The following is a 22899-nucleotide window of genomic DNA, read 5'->3' as shown; positions in this document are numbered from 1 at the left end:
TCGCAACACTTACATAATCATTCATAATGACTGCATAGTATTCCATTTATGAATGCATCATACAACGTTTTACCAAACATCTCTTCCTGGAAACCGAAGTTGTTTCCCTGCCTTCTTGTACTCTTATCTGTCCTGTGTCCCATTACATTTCTGAGAATTTACTTTGGATACACATATCGAAGAATCCCATTTTTTCCCTCCTATTTCCACTATACAAGAACTTTCACATAAAGCTAGAGATATTATCTGGCTGCATATATTACCAGAGCTAAAGAGTGACAGTGTCTCCTCATAAATTAGAACGGAACACCATAAAGACAGATGGCAAAAATATTTTTCAATCATTTTCTCGACGGGATTTTTAGCATCAAGGAAGAAGTCCTGTGAAGAACTTTAAAGGGAAAGTGGGAAGATGAAGTTTGGAGCCAGATAGTCTGGAATTAGAATCTGGCTTTGTGGCACTCTGAAAGTGTAAATGAATTATTTGGTCTTGCTAAATATCTGTTTTCTGATCTGTAAAGTAAGGATAACATTTATTTCATAAAATTACTAGAAGGATTAGCAATATCATATGTCAAGGACCTGGCATGGTGCCTGAGACATATGGAAGTTCAGGACATGGCAGTCATATACCAGGTATTACCATTACCTTTCCCTCAGTGTACAGAGCATTGAAGAAATACCAGATTTTCAAAAATGCTGCTATTGCAAATGTTTTTTAATTTTTACTTATTTTGAATTAAGGTAATATTTGGATACCCTCATCAAGTATCACCACTGTAGTGCACCCACCTCCAACTCACCCATAGTCCACCACCATAGACCATTGAGCTTCCTTCCCTCTTTGTTCTTTTTTTTTTAACTTTTTTTTTTAAAGATTTATTTATTTATTTATTTATTTATTTATACAAGCACTGGGCACAGTCAGAAGCGCGGGAGGGTGATAGAATTCACCAGAGCCAGAGCAGGGAGCAGAGCAGGCAGAAGGACCCAAGTACACTGCTGAGGGGAGCAGCGGGCGGCAGGAGAGGTCTGCATGCCATGTGGGACCCTCTTCTGGTGGCCGGGGAGCAGCCAGGGATCGAACCGGCACTGCAGAGGCTGCGGGCAGCTTTGCAACCCAGCACTCAACCGCTGCGCCTCCGGGGAGGCCCAACCCTCTTTGTTCTTAACCCCCTCTTTGGTGCTTCAGTCCTGTAGTCAGCTATCAAGGGCTAGTTTTTAAGCTTGTCTATATCTGACTCTTACTTTACTCACTTTATATTCTACATACTAGTGACACCATCTAGTATTTCTCTTTCTGCTTCTGACTTATGTCACTTATCATGATCCCTTCCAGTTCCATACATGTTGCCGCAAATGGCATGAGTTTATCTTTTTTGATCACTGGGTAATATTACAAATGTCTTTAAGAAGATTGGCAAGAAAGCTCACGGATATGAAGAAAATGGTAATTATAGTTGTAAGCAATTTGCTTTGCAAGGTCCAGCATCCTCTGTATCAGCTCCTGAAGAACACTGACCAGAGGGATCACAATGTGGTTTCAAGTCCTAGTGTGGTTTCAGTGATAAATTTCAGATACAGGATAAGGGAAGGAACACCAAATGCTCGACCTTGCATTTATGAAATGTAAGAAAGTATTTAATACCACCATTGGACACACATTCTGGTGTCTACTAAATAAATATGGCTATGCAAAAATGACTATTGGATACCTTTTATAATTTTCACAATCTGCCAAAATGGACCTATTGTTCAGTAGACAAGGATTCATTTTGAAGTTCCCAAATTTGGCCCCAGGGTTCTTTACAAAAGTTTGCTTTGTTCTCCAGCCTCTGTGCATCAGGCAATTGAAAACCATTTCAAATGTAAAGACATAACAGGGGAGAGTAGTAGCAGAGAGAGCAAGGTGTTGAGTAGGATCAGAAAACATGGTGACTCTCGTTGAACACAACTTTACAGATCATGAATTTTAGGCAGATTTGCAAATAAGCATGGAACATGCTCTGTAAAGAACAGCTGTTGCCACAAGCCAAAGGGCAATATTTACATGAATCCTGCAGCAAGGTCTATTGACCAAGCATTGACCTTTCCAGCCAAATTCATGTACTTGGTAGTACTCTCAGCAGTGCCATCTTAAAAAGGAGGATCACATTATACATACATGGAAAACTGCCAATGTATAAATATGTTCTGTCCCCCAAATTAATTTCTAAATTCTTTTTTTGGAACTGGGAACACATGTTCCCACAAAAAAAAAGGTGTTATAAAGGGATGTGAGTTTCCCAGATTTCCTCACAAAAGTGTATTTAACCCACGACAAAACTGAAATACTGTACACTGGCAATGAGTAATACACTGAAATAAAGTAGCCTTGCAAGCAGGAGACATCAATGCACAAATATTTCTTGAGCCTTTTGCCTTTTTGAACCTCATGGTCCCAGGCCATGAGGGGAATTTTAGCCTACCACAGCTGCATGTGGTGAAAAAGAAATCCTCCACTGCTCTTGTCTGGAAGGATTCTTCTCAAGCCAGGCGGACACAACATATTGCATCCTTCTCTTTCAGTTTCTTGAATTTTCCCACCAAGGAACCCGTAAGGATTGAGGAGACTGAACAGGTAGTGGTGAGTTGACGTCTACCTGGAAGTCTTAAATAGTTACTTGGAGACACTTCAAACTCTGCAGCTCATTCCTTAATCCACCCACATATTTTAGTAGGAAAAAATCATGTTTCAAATAATCAGTTAAGTGACTTAATCTTATCCCTCTTTGTGACTAAAGTTAATGCTCCAGATGTATGAGCTGCCTTTATTCTGAGCCTTCCTATGCCCATTGGCTAGTACACATACATGTACTTCAGGATGAGTGGTGTGCACTGGGGGATACATCTAAAGTAAATGAAAAGGACATAATGAAAGTAAAATCAAAGCAAAGCTAGCCCACCTTCCTTTCTGCTCCCAGTGGCATTCTCCTTCAGTTAACAGTGTCCTGCTCTTTGTCTTTTTCTCAGTTGAAAACTAGTCCCTGGGTAGGATCTCACACTCACTCACACTAACATGTAAATGACCAATAATAGCTAAAATGTCAAAAGCCTTCTGCATATTAAGGAGTCACAACTTTAAAACAGAATGGAATTTAGGGTATTATCCCTAGGAAAAAGGGGTATATTGGGGGGCAATTATTTGCCTTCTGGCTATCCACAGAAATCACACTTCATCTCAGATTGGTAATTGAAGAAGGTTTGTGGAGAGAGATTAATCAAGAGTTCTTCATACTTTGGAAAGTTATGTGCTTCATTTTGGAAACTGTACATTTTGCAATTACCGTTTGATATTGTTTCATACATATTTTAAGATTTTTTGGTCCCTAGCCTGCTGAAATTTAAAATCTAGGATGTAAATGTTTCAGTTATTGATCAAAATAAATGATAAGAAATAGAAATATTTAGTAACTGACATTTGCATATGGTTGCCACCTTTGGAAAATGCTTTTATATCTATGAGCATTATTACAGGTGTTGAATTTCTAGGAAATAAAAAAGCACTGGACTAGCAACCCCCCTCCCCCCCAAATCACAGTACTCCAATTCAATTACTAATATTAGGTACATACCGTGAGTTACCCCAGGTTCTTTGGAGACCTTGACCTTGGTCCCTGGGAGTTTTCAAATTCATTGGTGAAGGCAAAAGAAGGGCTCCTGCACATTGGTCCCCTGAGAGGTATCAGAGATAAAAAAGAGTCAAGGTACATAAAACCCAAGAGTCAGGGTTTGCCTAGTAAGTCAACGTTTGCAGCTGCAACGGAGAGATTCGAGCAAGGGCTTCTGCAGAAATTTCCGAAGGTGGGAACAGCACCACCAACACCCCCTTTAGGGACCTGGGGAAGGGCAGTCCCCGGAGGGGTTCTGGGCTTTGCAAATGGTGAGAAAGACCTTGGACCGTCCAGTTATAAGCCCAGGAAAAGTTCTTTGTGCAAGAAGGGGCGAGCGCCCCGAGGTACAAAGAGCAAATTTAAGGGAAATAGGATTCCTTCTGCACACATCTGCGAGGGGAGCTCAGGCTGACTGTTGGGGGCGTGTGGGAAAGGAGATTTTTAGGGGGCCACGGGCTGCGGGTTCCCGCCTCCAACCCTCTCGGCGCCCCACACTCAGGCAACAGTTGGTCGTGCGGGGCCGGCCCGGGCTCTGGGTGGGGAGGGGGAGTCTCGCGATCGTTGAGGGGGGGTGGAGGAAGGGGGGAGGGTGACGGGGGGAGGCCATGACGTAGGGTGGGTGGACGGAAGTGGGGCAGGGTTGAGGGTTATTTAAAGAAGGGGGGCCGAGCGAGGGGGGTGGAAGCGGAGTGATTCCCCACCCGTGCTCCATCTAGCTCTTTCCAGTGCCGCCCCTGCCGCCGCCCAGGAGCCCTCGTCCCGTTCCTCGTCCCCCTTCGCGTTCCCGCTCCAACGCCATGGAGCCGGACACCGCCGCAGTGGCAGCCACCGTGGCAGCCGCTGATGCGCCCGCCGCGATCGCGGTCCTGGAGGACGAGCAGCCGGAGCCGTCCACCTCTCGGGAGGAGGGAGCGGCCGCCGCGGCCACGGCGGCCACCGAAGCCACGGCGGCCACGGAGAAGGGCGAGAAGAAGAAGGAGGTAAAGAGGAAGGGGGTGTGTGTGCGGTGGACGAATCGTGTGCCGGGCTCCCCCCCAGGCGCCGAAACCCTAACCTTTCGGCGGGCGCCCGACAGGTACCCGCGGAGCTCCGCTGGGCTGGGGGGCGCGGGCGCGGGCGCGGGGGGCGGGGGGGCGGCGGAACAGTCTCGCCTGCGCTCCCCTCCCCCTTTCCTTCTCGCCGCCAGGAGGGCGGGGGCGGGGCGCGGGCGCGGCGAGAGGTGGCGGGGGCCCGTTATCCCGGGGCGCGGGGCTTTGGGGAACCCTCGGCCGCCCCCGACCCCCTTCGCCTTCCCGGAACTGGGGTAATGGGGTGGGGGATGGGGCCGTGCAGGAAAAGCCTCCGCCCCTCCCGCGCCTCTCGCTCGCTCCCTCTCCCCCCCCTTCCCGTCGGCCTCTGCCTGGGAAATCTGGGCCCTTCAATCCCACACTCGCGCACAAGGGGCTTGGCTGAGGCTTATTTTTTAAATTTGAATTTCCAGGTGCCGGTGGTGGGGAGGCGGAGGACCATAGCAGGGACTTTTATTTCTTGCACTGGCAAGGTCGGCCTTGGCCTGGCAGGGGGGAAAAAAATCATCCCTTGTTCCTTTGGTCCTCGCCTGCCGAGGCGGGGGTGTCACCCCGAGAAAATCAGCTCCCCGCGTCGTACCCCTTTTCCCCGCCAAACCCCCCCGCGGAGGAACCGTGGACGCTGGTTTAGGAAAATTTCCAACGTGTGCACCCTCACCCGCTCCTGCCCCGCCCCCGACGGTATAGTATTTCACTCCAGGGCCACCCAAATGGTCCCCCAATCCGGCCCCAAGCCTTCCAGGCTTCCACCTCCCTCTCCTAGTGGGCGCTGCTGGCTCCTGGACACACGCAGGTTTTTTTTTTTTTTTTAAAATTTTAACCCAGAGTCTCCAGCATGAGCTGCTGCTAATGTGCAGAAGCGTACGGTTCCGACACCTATGAAGGGCAAATCCAGAAAATATGTATTCTCTCTACGAGGCATATAGCATATAAACGGAATCCTTGCAAATAAAATTGGAATGCGTCGAAAAAAATTGAGAATAAAAACTAGGTGGGAGCCAAAGGATTTTGGATATATAATAAAATTATTGAATGGATTGTTTCTAGGTGCATTTTTCCTCGATTCCTAGTAGACATATCCCAATTTAAAAAATGGTAGGTAATTAAAATCATGCTTTAGCGATCTCAAGTGGCTTTGTCTGGATCATTATGTGATACTGTACCACCACATGAAAAGCTTTTGGGGGAAATTAGAGTAATTTTAAATTCAGCGATTGCTTACGTAATATATTTTACGCTTACGAGGTTGACTAAACAAAAAGGTAATTGTAGTGTTAAGTGAAAACCTAGAAAACATTCAACGTTTTACGGTATCTGCAGTAAGACAATATTGATGATTAAAGCTCCCCCATGTACCTAGCATCAATTTAAATCAAATGTTGGAAAATTCAGAAATTTATCTACGTACCCTTTATCCCTTAGGCAAGACAAATAAATATAAGTGCTAAACTTCTTTTTGTATGGCACAAATTTCCAGTTGGCAGAAATTTTTTGAATTGTGCAAATATACTGGCAATCAGCTAAAAAAAAAAAACAACTATGTAATAAGCCCTGAGTTGATAAATACAATCATGAATTCTGTAATATCAACAGAAATTGCCCTAATGGGGAAAGAACGCAGAGATAGGGCACAGAGGAACACCATGTGAAGACTGTTATACTCCCCCTACACATGCTAAGAAGCTTCCAGAAGCTAGGAGAAAGGCCTCGAACAGATCCTTCCTTAGCCCCTTCAGGGGGAACATGACTGTTGACACCTTAATTTCAGACTTCTGATCGCTAGAACTGAGAGGCAATACATTTCTGTTTTTTTAAACCGTCAAAAGAAAAAGAATAAAGAAAAAGGAAAAAAGAAATTGTCCTACTGTTATCTCATTTGTCCCCTCAGCACCAGGAAATAGGTGCTACATGCAGAAATTTTCTGGATATGTGAGGTTTACTACTTTAATCACTACATCTTTTTTTTTTTCCTTAAAAATCCCAGTAGTACCAAATCATCTTTTTAAGTTCTTTCAGTCATATGATTTCTCCAAATACAGTGATTTGGTGGTACTCTTAAAAAAATCTAAATATATTACACACTAATTTGACTCTTTAAATAGTGTGGTAAAATGTATTGTACCTTTTCCTTATGTTTATCAGTGATTGTGCTATGCCAGTGATCCAAAAGCATTTGCGATCTAGAAGTAGAATCTCAGTTCTTTCCATTAAGTAGTTATCTCTGACACACTTGCGGTATTGTGTTGATTTTTAACTAATTTTTTGTCAGGCTGTTAGCTATCATTTTTTTTAAAGATTTATTTATTTATGCATACAAGAACTAGGGTACAGGCCTGAGGTGTGGTGGGGGAGAGGATTCACCAGAGACAGAGTGGGGAACAGAACAGGTAGACTGACTGAAATACACTGCTGAAGGGAACAGCAGGGGAGACAGGAGAGGTCTGTGGTGCCATGTGGGTAGCTCCCTGCCCAGGGATCGAACTTGTGCTGCCAAGGCTGGGGAAGCTTCATAGATTGCATCTTAACCCCTTGCACCACCAGGGAGGCCCATGTTAGCTATCACTTTTAAAACAGTCTACTTTCATTAGAGGTTATGATAAAGGACATGGCTGTAAGAAAGTCATCAATCATTTAAAACAAATGTAAATTACAAAACACAAGCGATATTGCAGGGAGAGGGAAATAATTACACCTGAACAGCAAGGAAGTGGGATGGTCTTGCAATGGAAGGCAGGTTTTCTTAGTCCTGGATTTTTACCATCCCTCTTACTATTGCCAGGGTACGTTTCTTCTAGTAGTGTTTCCCATATCTTTTGCCACTGCTTTTATTCTCTGTAATATAGGAAATTAGACTATCAAACTTTTTTGCATTATAGATCAAATAAAAGAAAATAGTCTCTGAATGTGGATACTTTCAGGATGCATACAGTAGATGAGATTTAGGGGGATTGGTTTGCAACATTTAGCTACAGAACCTTCTGGTTCTTACTTAATTTAAGTGGCTGTTGGACAACCTAACATTGTGGAATCAGAGTTGGTATTTTTGGGTAATGAAAACATCAAGGAAAAGGTCATAGTCTTTAAGACAAGGCATCTTGATGACCTTGTGCCCCATTCTCATGACATACAGATCACCAGGGGATAAAACCCATAAAGGAATTCGTTGAAATACCTCAGTCACCTTTTATCTTTCCTTGTATGAGAAGTGTATTTCAGGAAACATATATATGTATATGAGCAGGTTTAGAAGGTAGGTATTTTAAAATTTGTTGTGGAAGAGAGTGCCAATTAAGTAATTACCTACAGCTTTTAATAGCACTGCTCAAGAATGGGAATTTTAATTAGCATACAATTAAATTTTTACGGTATTCTACCATACGTTAAGCAAAAAAGTAATTAGTCAAATGCTTTTTTCTAATATAAAATTTCAATTTTCTGTAAGTGAACTTTAGTTCCATACTATTAGAAGGCAAAGTCATTTTCACTTTGGTAATTGTTTTGAAACTTGAAAGCTAGACTCTGTGTAATTTTTCAAGGAATAATAATGATGGGGATTTTGTTACCCAATTTTCCTTTACCTGTTGCTTTGAAAATAAAATGGGATTTACAATACATGTGACAGTTTGAAAGTGTGGGATTGAAGGAATTTTAGCAGTTTTATGTTCTCATTCATCCAGGATTATATGCAAAACATCCCACATAGATGTTATATACACATGACATGGTAAATCATGGGGGTTGTTATTTGGCCTGAGAATAACTGAACATATCTGATCAGTGCTCCAAAGTAGAACCGGGACTGGGGTCATATTCCATAATCTTACTTTGGATTCCCTCAAAATAGAAATTTTAATAAATCTTGGAAGACATTAGCTATTGGAGCCATGTTTTTCTTAGTTTTAAGGTCACGTTCTGGTGTTGATTTATGACCTAAGTTTTCAGAAATAATTGATAAAGTTATGACAAAATGAGCATAATTTCTTTAGTTTCCACAAACAGATCTGTGTTTTGACTTGTGCAAATACTCTTGGCTTTGGTATTTAATGGATAGTTATGTTTTTTATTATTTCCTTACAAGGAAAGAGGTAAAGTCTATGTACTGATTTATATTTACGAGTACAAACTCGTCTTTACAAAGTGTAGATGTATAATCACTGCAGATAATTTTAGTATTTATAAGTAGTTGATTGATGTTAATTTTCAGTAAATTACAACTTTTTAAATATCAAAGGTTAATAGTTAATAGCCCTGAGAAACTGCTTTTACGAAATATTTATGTAGCATAGTTTAAAATAGTATTTTTTCCAGTTGTGAAAATTAACATGAATCAAAAAATTGAAATTACTTTTTTATTTTTAAATATAAATGAATTGTATTGCATTAAAAACTTTTAATGTTCTAATTAGAGTATGAAAACAATTTTAAAAAAGTGTCTTTTCAGGAAAAGAAACCACAGTCTTTTCTTCTGAAACTCTGGCTTGTTTCCATTACATAAAGACCTGTTTCTGAGAATTAATATTTACTTTCCTTGAATTCTTTGGTTTGTGGTTGATAGTATTAGCATATTCTAGATTTTAAATCTATCTCCTAGTCAATGGTTATACACTGTCTTATGATTTAAATTAAAAAATAGATGAAAAGGCTCAATGTTTCACCTTTTGGGTTTTATTTTAATTAATGTTATTTCTCTGGCTTTCATGATTCTTTGGGTTTTTTTTTTTTCCACTGGACCTCAGGTGCACAGACTGGATTAATTATAAGCCCTGCTTCATGACATGCTCTCATCACTGGTCCACGTACGGCCCACATTGATTTATTTATTTAGTATTTAATTACCTTTTATTTTTTTCAAATGAGAATGTTGACCACTTTTAAGACCTCGCTTTGCAATTTGATGATTTATTTTCTTTGAAATTCTAGAAAAACATTTCTCCATTTCAACTCAAACTTGCTGCTAAAACTCCTAAATCTGAAAAGGAAATGGACCCTGAATATGAAGAGAAAATGGTAAATATATTCTTGGGGGTAGGATAGTGAATATTTTAGTTTATTTTTGTAGAGGAGATATGAAAGATTAAAAAAATACTTGCATATATTATTAATATGGAATCATAGATTTTAGAACTGGAAAGTAATTTAATTTATATTACATCATAATATATTTTGTTGAGTAAATGAGTCTGCTCATTTTCAGAAATAAAGGATCGGAGAAACTATATAGAATAGTGGGCATCTGCTACACTCTTCACTTTTGTTCCGTGCTCTTGTCCCCACAATAAGGTGTTTTAGGCTAGAAATAGTTTATCCACTAGGTGAACATGCCAATATGATTGAGAGAAAGCAGGTTACAAAGCCAGAATGAAAGATTGTTCTCTGTCTCTCTTTGCTTTGGGTAGAAATATGAATGCTAAACATTATAAAGTATGTAATATGGTAATACATTTTCTTGAGGGAAGAATATTTGCCCAATGTATGAAAATATTACATATTTAAGCTATAATCTGTGTTTTGCCCACCTACTGCTTTGCTGTACATTTAATCATTTAATGTTTAGTCACTAAAATCCATATTTCAGCTTTAATTTTAACTAGACTTTTATGCCAGATCTTATGCCCTGGGGTCTTTCAAAACCAGTAAACTTGGTTAATATAAAAGAGAAGTTAACAAGTGGTTGGAACTGAATTTTCTTGTTGAGGGGTTGTTTTTATAGTAATATTATAAAAATAAATAGAGATAAAGTACATATTTGGTGGTTCATAGTGACACTTTTATAAAACTCTATGCCTAAATGTTTAAGGCCACATCGAATGTAGATAGTTAATGTTTTAACAGCTCTGAAAACAACATTCCAGTGAGGATAACATAAAATGGAAAGGTTTTGGCCTCCTTCCAGCTGCGGGTCTGAATATATTTGTCTAATTCTTGTACTTATGTTAATGAACTCCTGTAAGTTTCTGGTGTTATTAATTATGCAGCCTTCATTAGCAATCAGGTATTCTTTTCCCTGTGGTCAGAAATGACTGAGAATTTAAAAAATCATCTTAATTTTTCTCTCTTTATCTAGAATAATGTATCTTTTTACTGCATTTATATGGTACAAATGACACGACCTTTTACAGTTTATCAAGCAGTTGTAAAAAATAAATTTGAATACATATTATGTTAACTATTGGCCTTATTTATGTGTGTGTGCATATATTTTTTCTCAAATCTTGCTTACTTGGGGAGAAAATTTATATACTGTCATCATAAAATCCACTGGAATTGAAGGGAGAAGTGTTTATTATTGTATCATGACGTTGAAAATATTTTGAGACAAAATGACACTGTATTCTATAGTTTCATTTTTTTCTGCATGCAGCTTAGAAATTCTTACATCAGTTTATGGTATAAATGTTAATTTATATTTCTGTAGTTGGGATATGTTATATATTATTGTGCTCAATTTTGATTATTTAGGAAGAGAAAATGATTATGATTTGAAAAGAGGAGTGGCTTTTTGAACTGATTTATTAAGCAGGGTACTTGTTTTTGGGCCCTTTACTGTTTGTCGTATTGCTTGGCTTTATGGTCAAATGATCTAAAAACACCATTGTCAAATTCTGCTACTTACTACCTGTGGGAGTTTGAGCAAGTTATTTACCCATTCTGAATCTCCTTTTTATTATCTGTAAAATGGGGATAAAGATAAAACTTCCATGTGTTAAGGTAATGAAATGGGTGAGGCTGCTTAAAGTGGTGAGAACATCGTATAAATATGAGTGTTAAAGATCTTCAAAGTAATAAAAAGGAAAATCATTACTTTTCTCTTGTTTTGTAAATTAGAAAGCAGATCGAGCAAAGAGATTTGAATTTTTACTGAAGCAGACAGAACTTTTTGCACATTTCATTCAACCTTCAGCACAGAAATCTCCAACATCTCCTCTGAACATGAAATTGGGCCGTCCTCGAATGAAGAAAGATGACAAGCAGAGCTTAATTTCTGCTGGAGAGTATGTTGGCGTCTCTTTGCTCCCTGCTTTATTTCCCTCCTTTTCTCTTGCCCCCCCCCGCCCATTTACCTCTCTTCACACTGTTTCCTTCTGTAATTATGCAGTGTAGTTTCATATTAAAAATAAGGTACATAAATAAGGTATGTAAGTGTAAATATGTCTTGGAGGAAACTATTTCTCATTAAAACTTAATCAGTTAATATCTAGCCTGGTTCTACCAACTTCTGAACAAGTCCCTAGATAATTTTTTTTTCCATAAAAGATACTAGCAACGTATACTGATTTGACACTTGAGCATTTCCATTGGAAATGAAGATATAGTTGACCCTTGGACAGCATGGGTTGGAAACAAGCAGGTTCACTTATGCATCTTTTTTTTTCAGTCTTCAGTTCTTCATTCAGGGATTCAACCAACCTTGCATGTTGGTTGCTTATATGCCTGGATGCATCAACTGCATTTTTTTTTTTTTTTTGCATTTCAGCTACCGCCACAGGCGCACAGAACAAGAAGAAGACGAAGAGCTACTCTCTGAGAGTCGGAAAACATCTAATGTGTGTATTAGATTTGAGGTATCACCTTCATGTAAGTACTTCATCATGTTGGTGATTTTTCAAGTTGGTTCTAGAAAAATTTTACTGGATTTATTAATAAAAATATGAGACCTTGATTTTCTTTTAGATGTGAAAGGAGGAGCACTGAGGGATTATCAAATTCGAGGACTAAACTGGTTGATCTCTTTGTATGAAAATGGAGTCAATGGTATTTTGGCGGATGAAATGGTAAGGAGTTGGTAACTAAACACATTCTCAGTTATTTGTAATTTTAATGTATATTGGAAATACCTGAACTGAACTGTCCCCCTGAGGCCTGGTGCCAATTGCTTTATTAGGTATAACATAAAAGGTATTTGGAAAGTCTAGACTAACATCTTTGAGTAACCTCTAGAACATATACTTTCATAGGCAGCAAAATCCTTACTGAGATGTCCTCAGGTATACAAAAACAACCTTGTGGTTGTGTTTTTGTTTGCATGTTGACATCCAGACATCTCAGAGCCAAAATGACTGCCAAAACAGAGTATCTGTATAATGACTTTTAATGGTAGGCCCATCGTGTCCTTTGTGTCTTTTCCTCATCTTTACCTTCTAGGTTCACTTTCCTTGGCCATTTCACCATTTTATTTCTACTTTACCATTAGTTTGCGTGTCATATTTTCATTATAGGCCACCAGAAATATGGCTTCATTGTGGCCTACCTGAAATCCTTTGGGAATGAGGTAGGGTATATAAACCACACAGTAAATGCATGAATGGACAAATGAGCCAAACAATAAATGAATGTGTGCATGCCTGAATGAATATAAATACTTCAGTGTGCAAGCAGTCAGCGAGAAAACAGATGGAATGAAAAACAGAGTAAAGAGCAATGCTGAGTCTTGATGCAGTGTCACAGGGGACCTTGGAAATAAGCTAAGGGATGAAGGGCATGTAAGTAAGATGAACGGAGAGCAAAAGTAAGCCCATTTAAGATGCTAATTTAGCATATTTGCCTATATGAAAGTCTGAATTGGTATTTTAAGACCAAAGAGTGAGATGGAATTTGAGAGAGGCCAAGTTCCAGATCTCTGTGACCTAGTGATACTCATATTTATGTGACTCTGGAGCCACATTTGTAATCACCAGTATAGTAGTATAGTAGTCAATCCCACAGTACTCAGCCCTGGTTGAACAAATGGTAGGTGTGTGGCCAGAGGTCCTTTAACTCGTGGGTCTGTATGTAACTCCTTACATTTAAGTGTTTTGGGTTGGAGACAGACATCCAGCACGGAGGGGAAGGAACTTGGTTAATTGGACACAGAAAGGACCAGGATTATTTGCCTCAAATTCCTCTGGACTGTAACTTATCTAAACATCATACCAGATATATTTTAATCACTAAAAAGGGAAACACTTTAAGGAATATAGAAAATTTTGAAAAAAATAAAGAAAAAATTGAAGATTAATTATAATTTTGTCACCTAGAAATAATCAGTTAACTTTTTGGCATATTTCTTTCTAGTCTCTCTCCTCTAGATGTATTTATTTCACATAGTTGAGATCATATAGTACGTTTAATTTGATGTTCTGATTTGTTCACATACATGTTTTCCACATGATTGATACATTTTTATAAAAATAACTTAATTATTGCATAATAATTCTAGGGCGGTACCATGATTTTTATTCATCGCTTACCTATTGCTGGTCATTTGTATTGGTTGATGTATAAGTATAAATAATGCTGTATTGAGAATCCTTATAATTTAGTTTTTCTTCACATCTCAGATTATTTCCATAAGATTTCTAGAAGTGGCATTACTTGGTTAAAGAGTTTAAACATTTTAAGATGTTCATGCATAGCATCCACAAAACCCATTCATTAAATGAAATAAATCTTATAAAATTATTTTAAGCTTAGGTTTATAAAAGAAATTCTATATCTTGCATAGGATAAAGTCACAAGTTTTTATTTTTGCCGTGTTTTTCCAGAATTGCTTTTTAAAAGTTAATGTAAGTCTTAATTGGGATAACATTGATAAACAACACTATATGATTTAGGGGAATTGGTTCACACCTCTCAGATGTATGTCACCCTGCCACACCCACCACCAATGCACCCACAGTCCTTTACCAAGTACCGCTGCACCCCCTTCCTCCTCTGATCCCACCTCCAGCTTTCCTCCCCCTCTAGTAACCTCACTTCTGCAGTCATATTTCTGGAGTTTAGTTTAGTCAATTCTTTTGTTAGTCTATATTCCACATCTGAGTGAAACCATCTGGTATTGGTCTTCCTCCTTGTGATTTATCTCACTTAACATAATCCCCTCCATTTCCATCCGTGATGTCTCAAATGGCAAGAGTTCATCTTTTTTTAGAGCTGAGTCCCAGGAACAGTTTTTAAAAGGCCACACAGCACAGAACATAGTTCTCTTTTCCATGGGTTATGTAGTAGGTTCATGATATTCAATATATTAAAAAGTTCACTGGACAAGATGATCTGTAAGGTCCTTTCTGTGCACGGTTCCTTGATGTCCTGTTCTTTCATGGTTCCTTAGGATTTCAAGGGTGTGAGATGCAAGTACAGAACCACAAGCCCCTTGAGATGCATGGCCTTGACTCTTTTTCATGCCTGGGCTGTGATGATGTTGGGGACAATGGGAAAGAAAGACCGTGTCTAAGCAAGCTGGGAAAGGAAATGTGTCCTTGTGAAATACACTAAATTCTTAATTTTGCAACTAGAAGAAAAAAACTATGTAGTAGATTACTTGCTCCTTTTGGAGTAAAAGTTTCCTACATAGCAAATTATGTAACTTTTTAACTGCAAGTTCTTGTTTTTTTTGTGCTCACAGTAAGTACTGAAATGGAATGGTTATTCACTTAAACAGCTTTTAAAGTTACCTGGAAGTGAGATAGTTAGCAAGTATCTTTTGTGATGTTTATGATAAAATGCTGCATTCAGTTAAAAATGTTTATGGATTGTTTCCCCCTTGTGATGATAATGCAGGGTCTTGGTAAAACTTTACAAACGATTGCTTTGCTTGGTTACCTGAAACATTACCGAAACATTCCTGGACCTCACATGGTTTTAGTTCCGAAGTCTACTTTACACAACTGGATGAATGAATTTAAACGATGGGTTCCATCTCTTCGTGTTATTTGTTTCGTTGGAGACAAGGATTCAAGAGTAAGTGAGAAATAGATTTAAAAAGGCAAGCAAGAATAACATTTCTTGGGTTAAGTTGGATATAGTTGCCATAACAGATATTTAAGTTGACTGCCACTACTACTAAGTAACTCATTGTGTTGATGCTAGGCTCTGTGTGAATGCTTTTCATCTGTTAAATTCTTACAACAGTCTGATGAGGTAGATGTATGTTACTTATTGTTAACATATAATCCATTATTATGCTATCTGCATTCACTTTTAACTATCTCATTAACCTAAGTGGTTTTGAATTGCACTTTTAAGTGACTTTTCATAAAAAAATCTTATCGAAGGTTTATCTTATCAGTGACTTTATCATTTGGGTTATTTTGACACCAGAAATGTGTAAATTTGCATGACTTAACTTTGGTTGAAATTTTTGAATACTGACTTGGTAAACACGCACACACATGCATATGGAACTTTTTGTGTCTATAAAGAGAGTTTTGTGTTTTGTGTTTATGCATAGACACAGTCTTCAGTTTTGGTCTTTGAACAGAAAAATACATGTCTGCATATATTCTTAGATAATGATAGAAACTCTGGGCTCTTGTTTAAATTAGCCATTTGTCAATCTAGTAGGCTGCAATCGTTTTAGGACTATAGAATTAATCTAAAAATAATAAATTATGCAAAAATACCAGAATGAATAATCAGCTTAGAAAGCATATTATTAAACTTTGTCTTTATTTTGCCTCCAGAGAACACAGTTTAGAGTAAAGATTTATTCTATTTTGCATATTTAGCTATGTTATCAAAAGATATCCTCAAAAGAATAGTAGCGTAATGAATTATGTAATTTTATTCTTATCATTTTGCTTGAAGAAAAATTACTTAAATTTATTTAAATTTAACTGATAAATAATTTAAATAGTGAAATACTGCACTCATAAATTTAGAATTTCAGGCCTGATCCTTTCCTATGCCTAATATTTTCCAGTAGCAAATTATTCACTTAGAACTCTTTCTGATTACTCCTATTAGTTAATGTGACACCATTTTTTATAAAACTTTGCAATTTCTAAAGTATTGCTTCTTTGCTGAAATTAGTTTTTGGAGATCATACACTAAAGAGAAATATCTAGCCTTTTGTTTTCATAATGTCGCAGTAAAAATGTATGTTGGTGGTTTTCAACTTTGGAATTCCCAGGGTTTCATCAAGTATCTCTAGGAGTTTTAAAGAAAGAGTGGATGTATTTAATTTATGACTGCCTTATCTCCAGAAGGTTGGGATGCTTCTGGTGGCTTCGAAAGTTTCTTATTCTTGAAGACTAATCTGCAAAGTCAGTGTTATTCAAATTGCCACTCTTAGATGGGATGGGTTGGGAATTCAGCTTAGTAGGTGGTGACAACAACTTTTAAAAACACGTTTAAGATAGAATAGAAAATAGCAGAGTGTTTCATATATAGTGAGGGGGGTGTATCATTTTGAGAAAATTTTAAGTTGCTTCTTTCTATAAACATGCTCACAAACATGTATATGTATACTGGATTGCAGCCTAAAATGTAATTTTACTGGGGACCATGGTCAAGAGTCGGAAAACCTGTGATTATTAATTACATAAAAAATGTGCCATGCTTAACACTTAGAGATTGATGTCAGTATGTATAGAGAAAATCCAGGTCATTATTTATAGACAGATTTGACTCTTGCTACCCATTGGATAAATATATTACATCTATTTTCCTAGTCTATAAACATTTTACGAGGTCAATATTTTAGTAATAAAAATTTAGACATAGAAAACAGTAGGTATTTTAGTTGAGTTGGGAAATTATTAGAGATACTCTTGATCATGTCTGATGCTAATGTAGGACTAAGGCATGTAGAGGGGTGACTCCCAGACCTAGTTTTGCAAGCCCTTCTTTTGTGTGCTGGAGGGATCAAAGACAATGGGCATGGAAGTAGTTGTGGTTTTACTTGTGGTTTTGCTGCTGAGTTGTGTCATGTTGAGTGAACCTCAAATGGCTTTAATTTTCTCAACTACAAAATGAGACCTTTTGGATTATCTGATCTCTAGTGTTCTGTGAAGGTATTTAACTCTAAAATCTATCAAGTAGTTACATAAATTTCAAAGCAGAGCTGATTTAAACTGAAATGTGTCTGTGTTCCAGGAAACAGTAGGAGGACCCATTTAACTGAATGTTTCCCAAAATCAAACAAGGTTAAGGTTTTGCAGGACAAATGGAGGTCGGCACCCTGGTTCTCTTCATTTTGTCTTCAGTTCTCTAATGTTTTAATTAACTTTTTAAATATAACCACTTCCCAGGGTGTAATCGGACTCTACTAAGACCTTTTTTGTCTGTCCTTTACTTCAGCCCAGGCAATCCTGGACTGAAATTGCAGGCACTCTGAATGTTAGTTGAATGAGTCCACAGTATGGTGCAGAACTACGAATTTATGAAATAAAAACTTTTCAGTAAACAGTTAATTTTATTTATGCACCATAATTTCATATTTATAGTGCTACTCAACCCTTTCTCAGTTTACATTTTGCTGCTCCCTGTTAACTTTTGGGTTTTATTTTGACCCATAACATCTGGAATTCAGTTCTCACAAGTTAAAAATGATCCTCTTGGACTATGATAGACTTAAGACCTCTTTATAAAATCATATTCTGAGCCTCATAGCAGTGTCATCCAAATACCCAACAGGGGTACCTTTTTAAAAAAGATTTATTTTATTTATTTATGCATATAAGAACTGGGGTACAGGCCAGAGGTGGGGAAGTGAGAGGATTCACCAGAGACATAGTGGGGAGCAGAACAGGCAGATCGACTGAAATACACTGCTAAGGGGAGCAGCGGGCAGACAGGAGAGGTCTACTGTACCATGTGGGTTATTAGCTCCCTGCCAGGGATTGAACTCAAGTGATCCCTGTGGTTGGCACAGCTGGAGAGCACTGAGACTTTAACCCCTGCACCACCAGCAAGTCCCTACAAAGGTATCTTTGAGCCTCAGTTTTCCTATCTGTACAATGGATGAAACCAAGTGGATTTCTGTGTCTCTTAGAATTCTTTCTAAAGCATATTTTCTTCATGCTTTAATCCTGTGATCATCTTGTTAACACATTCTAATATAAGAAAATATATTTTGCATTAGGCTGCTTTCATTCGTGATGAAATGATGCCAGGAGAGTGGGATGTTTGTGTTACTTCTTATGAGATGGTAATTAAAGAAAAATCTGTATTCAAAAAGTTTCATTGGCGATACTTAGTCATTGATGAGGCTCACCGAATCAAGAATGAGAAATCTAAGGTAAGCCAGTTAGTAATATCTTCAAGTTTTCTTCTAACTACTGTGTCTGCTACTCTGTATTCAAAATAAAAAAGTGTTGGAAGATTTTGATTTTACTTATGGAATGTGAATGAAAACCAGTTTTAAAAAATGGTTTTAGAGATTAAATTATTGAAGACAAGACAAATGAAAATTTGGCACAGTTTTTAATGTAAAGACAATTGCATTCATTTGTTATAGTCCCTGTTGCAGCTTAACTGTTGTGCTACGTATTTGAATATTTTGGTAGTATTCAGTGTAAAATATCATTTGCATTGGCTTAGTTTTTATTGAGGAGCTACCTGATGTGTGGATGGATTGGAAAGAAGCATTTACTGGAATTATATGACTTGTGTGAATTAGAGTATAGTGTTAACCTGGAAAAATATCAGTATTTCTTACCATTCAACTCCATTAACAGTAGGAAAAGCTTCAGTTATTATGATGAACCTCTCTTTGGATCACTGGGCTACTTTGGGAGAAACAGGGACAGAACTGGAGCAAAACCAGGTGGATCATACTTATTTCAAATTGCAACTAATACCTGATAAGAGGACGCATGTTAGAGAATAATTATTTAAGAGCATTCTAAAAATGTGCACTTTTATTGATAAAATTTTTGTTCTTTTATGCTTTCGTGCCTTAATTTTTGTGGTCTTATTAAAGTTAATGTAAGATATCAAGAACAGGCTTGACTTTGGTGCTTTAATTCTGTGACCAGGCCAAGATAGAATTTGGCTAGGGATATAGATGAAGGTGATTGGTGGGAAGGAGGAAATATTGTGTGAAGTGATTAGCCTGGATTCCATGGAGACATTCTGATGTTTTTTGTGTACCCTAAGTAGAGACAATACACTTTTAAGTGGGGGAGGGGCCTCAGGTATGAGTGTGATCTGCATTCTTGTAAGTGTAGACATGCCTAAAATATTTTGTTCAGTTGTGTCTCACTGCAGCCATGGCATCTGAATTAGGATATTTTTCCATGGAATATTAAGTTTTAAGTTGTATTTTATTCAGTAAATGTATTGTTGGAGAAAGCTGAATGTTAAGCATTGTAATAAATAAAAGAGTGTTAACATAACTTCTTTTTCTAGCTTTCAGAGATTGTTCGTGAGTTCAAGTCCACTAACCGCTTGCTGTTAACTGGAACACCTTTGCAGAACAACCTGCACGAACTCTGGGCATTGCTCAACTTTTTATTGCCTGATGTCTTTAATTCTGCAGATGTAAGTTGAAGCCATGTCTTAAGTATACTTTTACTATGTGCCCAGACATCTATTTTCAAAAAAGAACATAGAGGGAAATGTATTGTTCCTTTTCATATGCAATTTTTAAATCTGTGTCTTTACTTTCTGGGGAATGAACTCAAGTACGAATTTTCCAAACGGGAACATCAAGAGAAATAATGTTTCTTTTCTTTGAGATTATCCTGCCTCTTAAACCTTTGTTCAGATCACTTTGCTACCATAACTTTTGATAAAAGATAGGCTAGTTCAGAATAGCTTCTTCACTGTTGCCGTTTCTTGAAGTCAGAAGGGCTTGAAACATTTTGTATCCATTGAGCTTGTGTGTGGGGGGAATCTTTAAAATGATCTTTGACTATTGTAGGCATTTACACTTGGTGATGCTAAAGAGCTCATAATGTGTATAAGAACTGCATTTTGTGAATGTATCATTTATATTGTTGTTCTTATTAATGTAAGATCATGCTAGTACTGCAAACTGAATCGAATGATTCAAGGACTTCGGAGCTTGATTTTCCTCATTACTGATATTAATTGATAATAGAAAGTACCAAGTTCAGTTCTCCATTGATTTGTACACCTTATCTTCCTTTTGTTCATTCTGACTCTTTGATTAACACTTTTATTAGCATTATAAGTCTTTCATTTTACATTCTTACTCTCATTCCTCCTAATTGCATATGATGCTAATGTGGTCTGGGGCACGTCTAAGGAAAGCCCTTTAGGAAAAACCACTAAGGGAGTTTTGTATACTGGGATTTAAATTTTGTCACCCCAGTATTTTATTTATTTTCACAAGTAAATAATTCCGACCATCACAGGTAACATGTTTAAAAGTGCTCTTAAAATAGATTATTATGGCAGCTCTCCTCCAAGACTGCCCATTTGTGCCTGTGCAGGTGCCTCTCTTTTTATTCTTTCTCTTTTTCCTAATAAACCTGCCATGTTGAAATGTAGCATAAATAAATAGATAGATAAATAAAATAGATGGTTACTGTATCAATTCTGTAAGAATTTGTAGAATACCACATTCATTTAAAAAACTGCACTTATTATGGAATTTTCTTTCACCCCTTCACAGGACTTCGATTCTTGGTTTGACACTAAAAATTGTCTCGGTGATCAAAAACTTGTGGAAAGACTTCATGCGGTAAGTAATGGGCAAGAAAATTTCGTGGTTAAATGTATAGAACTGAGCAAGAAAACTGCCCTGAAATCTGTGTGGGCTTGTGGATGTGTCTTTTGGCTCAGTCTTCCTGCTTCTGCCTTCCAACCTTCCTGCCAGCCTCTTTGGGAAACAAACCCCACTGTAGCTTCAGCCTCTGTGTGAAACAGTGTCTTTGCCTTGGGTGTCCCCCGTGGATAATGCGGTCCTCTCCCATACAGGCTGTTCACTGTCTCAGCCCACAGATTTTCCAGATGGCATCTATATTCTCCTGGTTCCCCAGCACCACTTCTAGGACACTGTTCCCCATAGTCATGGAGAGAACTCTTCCTTTGAGGCTCAAGTAATCTTGCCTGTCCACCCACTGCCCACTCTTTTCTGTCATCTACTCATTACAAGGTGACTCTCACATTCATGGACCACCAGCTTTCCATTCTTTGATAACAGCCTCTTATATCCTTCTAGCTCTTTCATTCATGTTACTCCTCTCACACTGATTATGTTAACTTTACAGCGATCTCCCATCCTTGAGCCCTTGCTTTCCCTACCCATCCTTTAGCTCATTTCTGTTGTTACTTTTTTCTCTATCCGGCAGTGAGCTCATTTTGTATCTCTGGACCCATTCTTTAGCCAGTAATCCCAAACTCCCTTCCTCTCTTGCCCGCCTTTTGTCCTGAAACGCTACATTGGAATAATGGAACTGTGTCTCTGCTGGATTTCAACACTCTTCTGCTACTTGCTTGAACAGTGCCCTGCTTTATACTAGACTGTGCAACACTTCTATAGAGGATGATCCAGCTGCCCAGGGTTTCACCACTTGTAATTTCATGGTTTGTAACATAAACTGGGATTTGATGATGCTGGGCATCCTTCAGGTGGGGTTCTGTAGCATTCTTTCCCATGTCCTACCAGAGCTGTGTCAGGCTTTCCCCATCTTCTCCAGCCTCCTATTCCAGGGATCCCTGTCCTCCTCCTCTGTCAGCAGGTAGAGTCATTCCTTTCTCAAACAGAAAACAGATGTCATTTCCCATGAACTAATTCGAGGTTAGCCATCCTCCATGGGTCTCTGCATCTGTGTCACTCTTTCTCTCTGAGTGGGAGAGGTGTGCTTTTTCTGGTCAGTGACTAATTCTGCCAGTGTGAACCCCGGATCTCATTTCTTCCTTTTTCCTTGTGCACATTTCCTTTTTATTGAATAATTCTTTCACGTGTCCTTCCATATTGGCTCTTTTTTGTTTTTTTTTTTTAAAGATTTATTTATTTATTTATACAAGCACTGGGCACAGTCAGAAGCGCAGGAGGGTGGAGAATTCACCAGAGCCAGAGTGGGGAACAGAACAGGCAGACTGACGAAGTACACTGCTGAGGGGAGCAGCGGGCGGCAGGAGAGGTCTGCACGCCATGTGGGACCCTTGCCGGCGGCCGGGGATCGAACCGGCACTGCAGAGCTGCAGAGGCTGCGGGCAGCTTCGCAGCCCAGTGCTTAACCGCTGTGCCACCAGGGAAGGCCCCATATTGGCTCTTCCCCCCCTTTTTTTAATTAAAGATTTATTTATTTATTTTATTTATTTATACAAGCACTGGGTACAGTCAGAAGCGTGGGAGGGTGAGAGAATTCACCAGAGCCAGAGTGGGGAGCAGAGCAGGCAGAAGGACCGAAGTACACTGCTGAGGGGAGCAGCGGGTGGCAGGAGAGGTCTGCGCGCCATGTGGGACCCTCCTCTGGTGGCCGGGGAGCAGCTGGGGATCGAACCGG

At 38.7% G+C, this 22899-nt stretch overlaps 1 protein-coding gene across 3 annotated transcripts in view; it reads left to right on the top strand.

The window, feature by feature from the left end:
• Positions 1 to 4450: 4450 nt before the first annotated feature.
• SMARCA1 (SNF2 related chromatin remodeling ATPase 1) overlaps positions 4451 to 22899 on the top strand; it is a gene marked incomplete at both ends in the record, with an annotated part of 66618 nt that continues 48169 nt past the window's right edge. For 2 of the 3 annotated variants that reach the window (XM_084258445.1, XM_084258443.1), the window contains 9 exons: positions 4451 to 4633; positions 9641 to 9727; positions 11546 to 11712; positions 12195 to 12295; positions 12392 to 12492; positions 15257 to 15436; positions 18561 to 18716; positions 19829 to 19960; positions 21060 to 21128. In XM_084258445.1, coding sequence (XP_084114571.1) covers positions 4451 to 4633; positions 9641 to 9727; positions 11546 to 11712; positions 12195 to 12295; positions 12392 to 12492; positions 15257 to 15436; positions 18561 to 18716; positions 19829 to 19960; positions 21060 to 21128 — 1176 coding nt within the window. Of the gene's footprint in view, positions 4634 to 9640; positions 9743 to 11545; positions 11713 to 12194; positions 12296 to 12391; positions 12493 to 15256; positions 15437 to 18560; positions 18717 to 19828; positions 19961 to 21059; positions 21129 to 22899 lie in introns of all 3 variants that reach the window. The other variant, XM_084258444.1, reaches the window with a different exon arrangement.

This window comes from Talpa europaea, assembly GCF_964194135.1.
Source record: "Talpa europaea genome assembly, chromosome: X".
NCBI lineage: Eukaryota > Metazoa > Chordata > Mammalia > Eulipotyphla > Talpidae > Talpa > Talpa europaea.
This window is presented reverse-complemented; position numbering and strand designations above follow the sequence as displayed.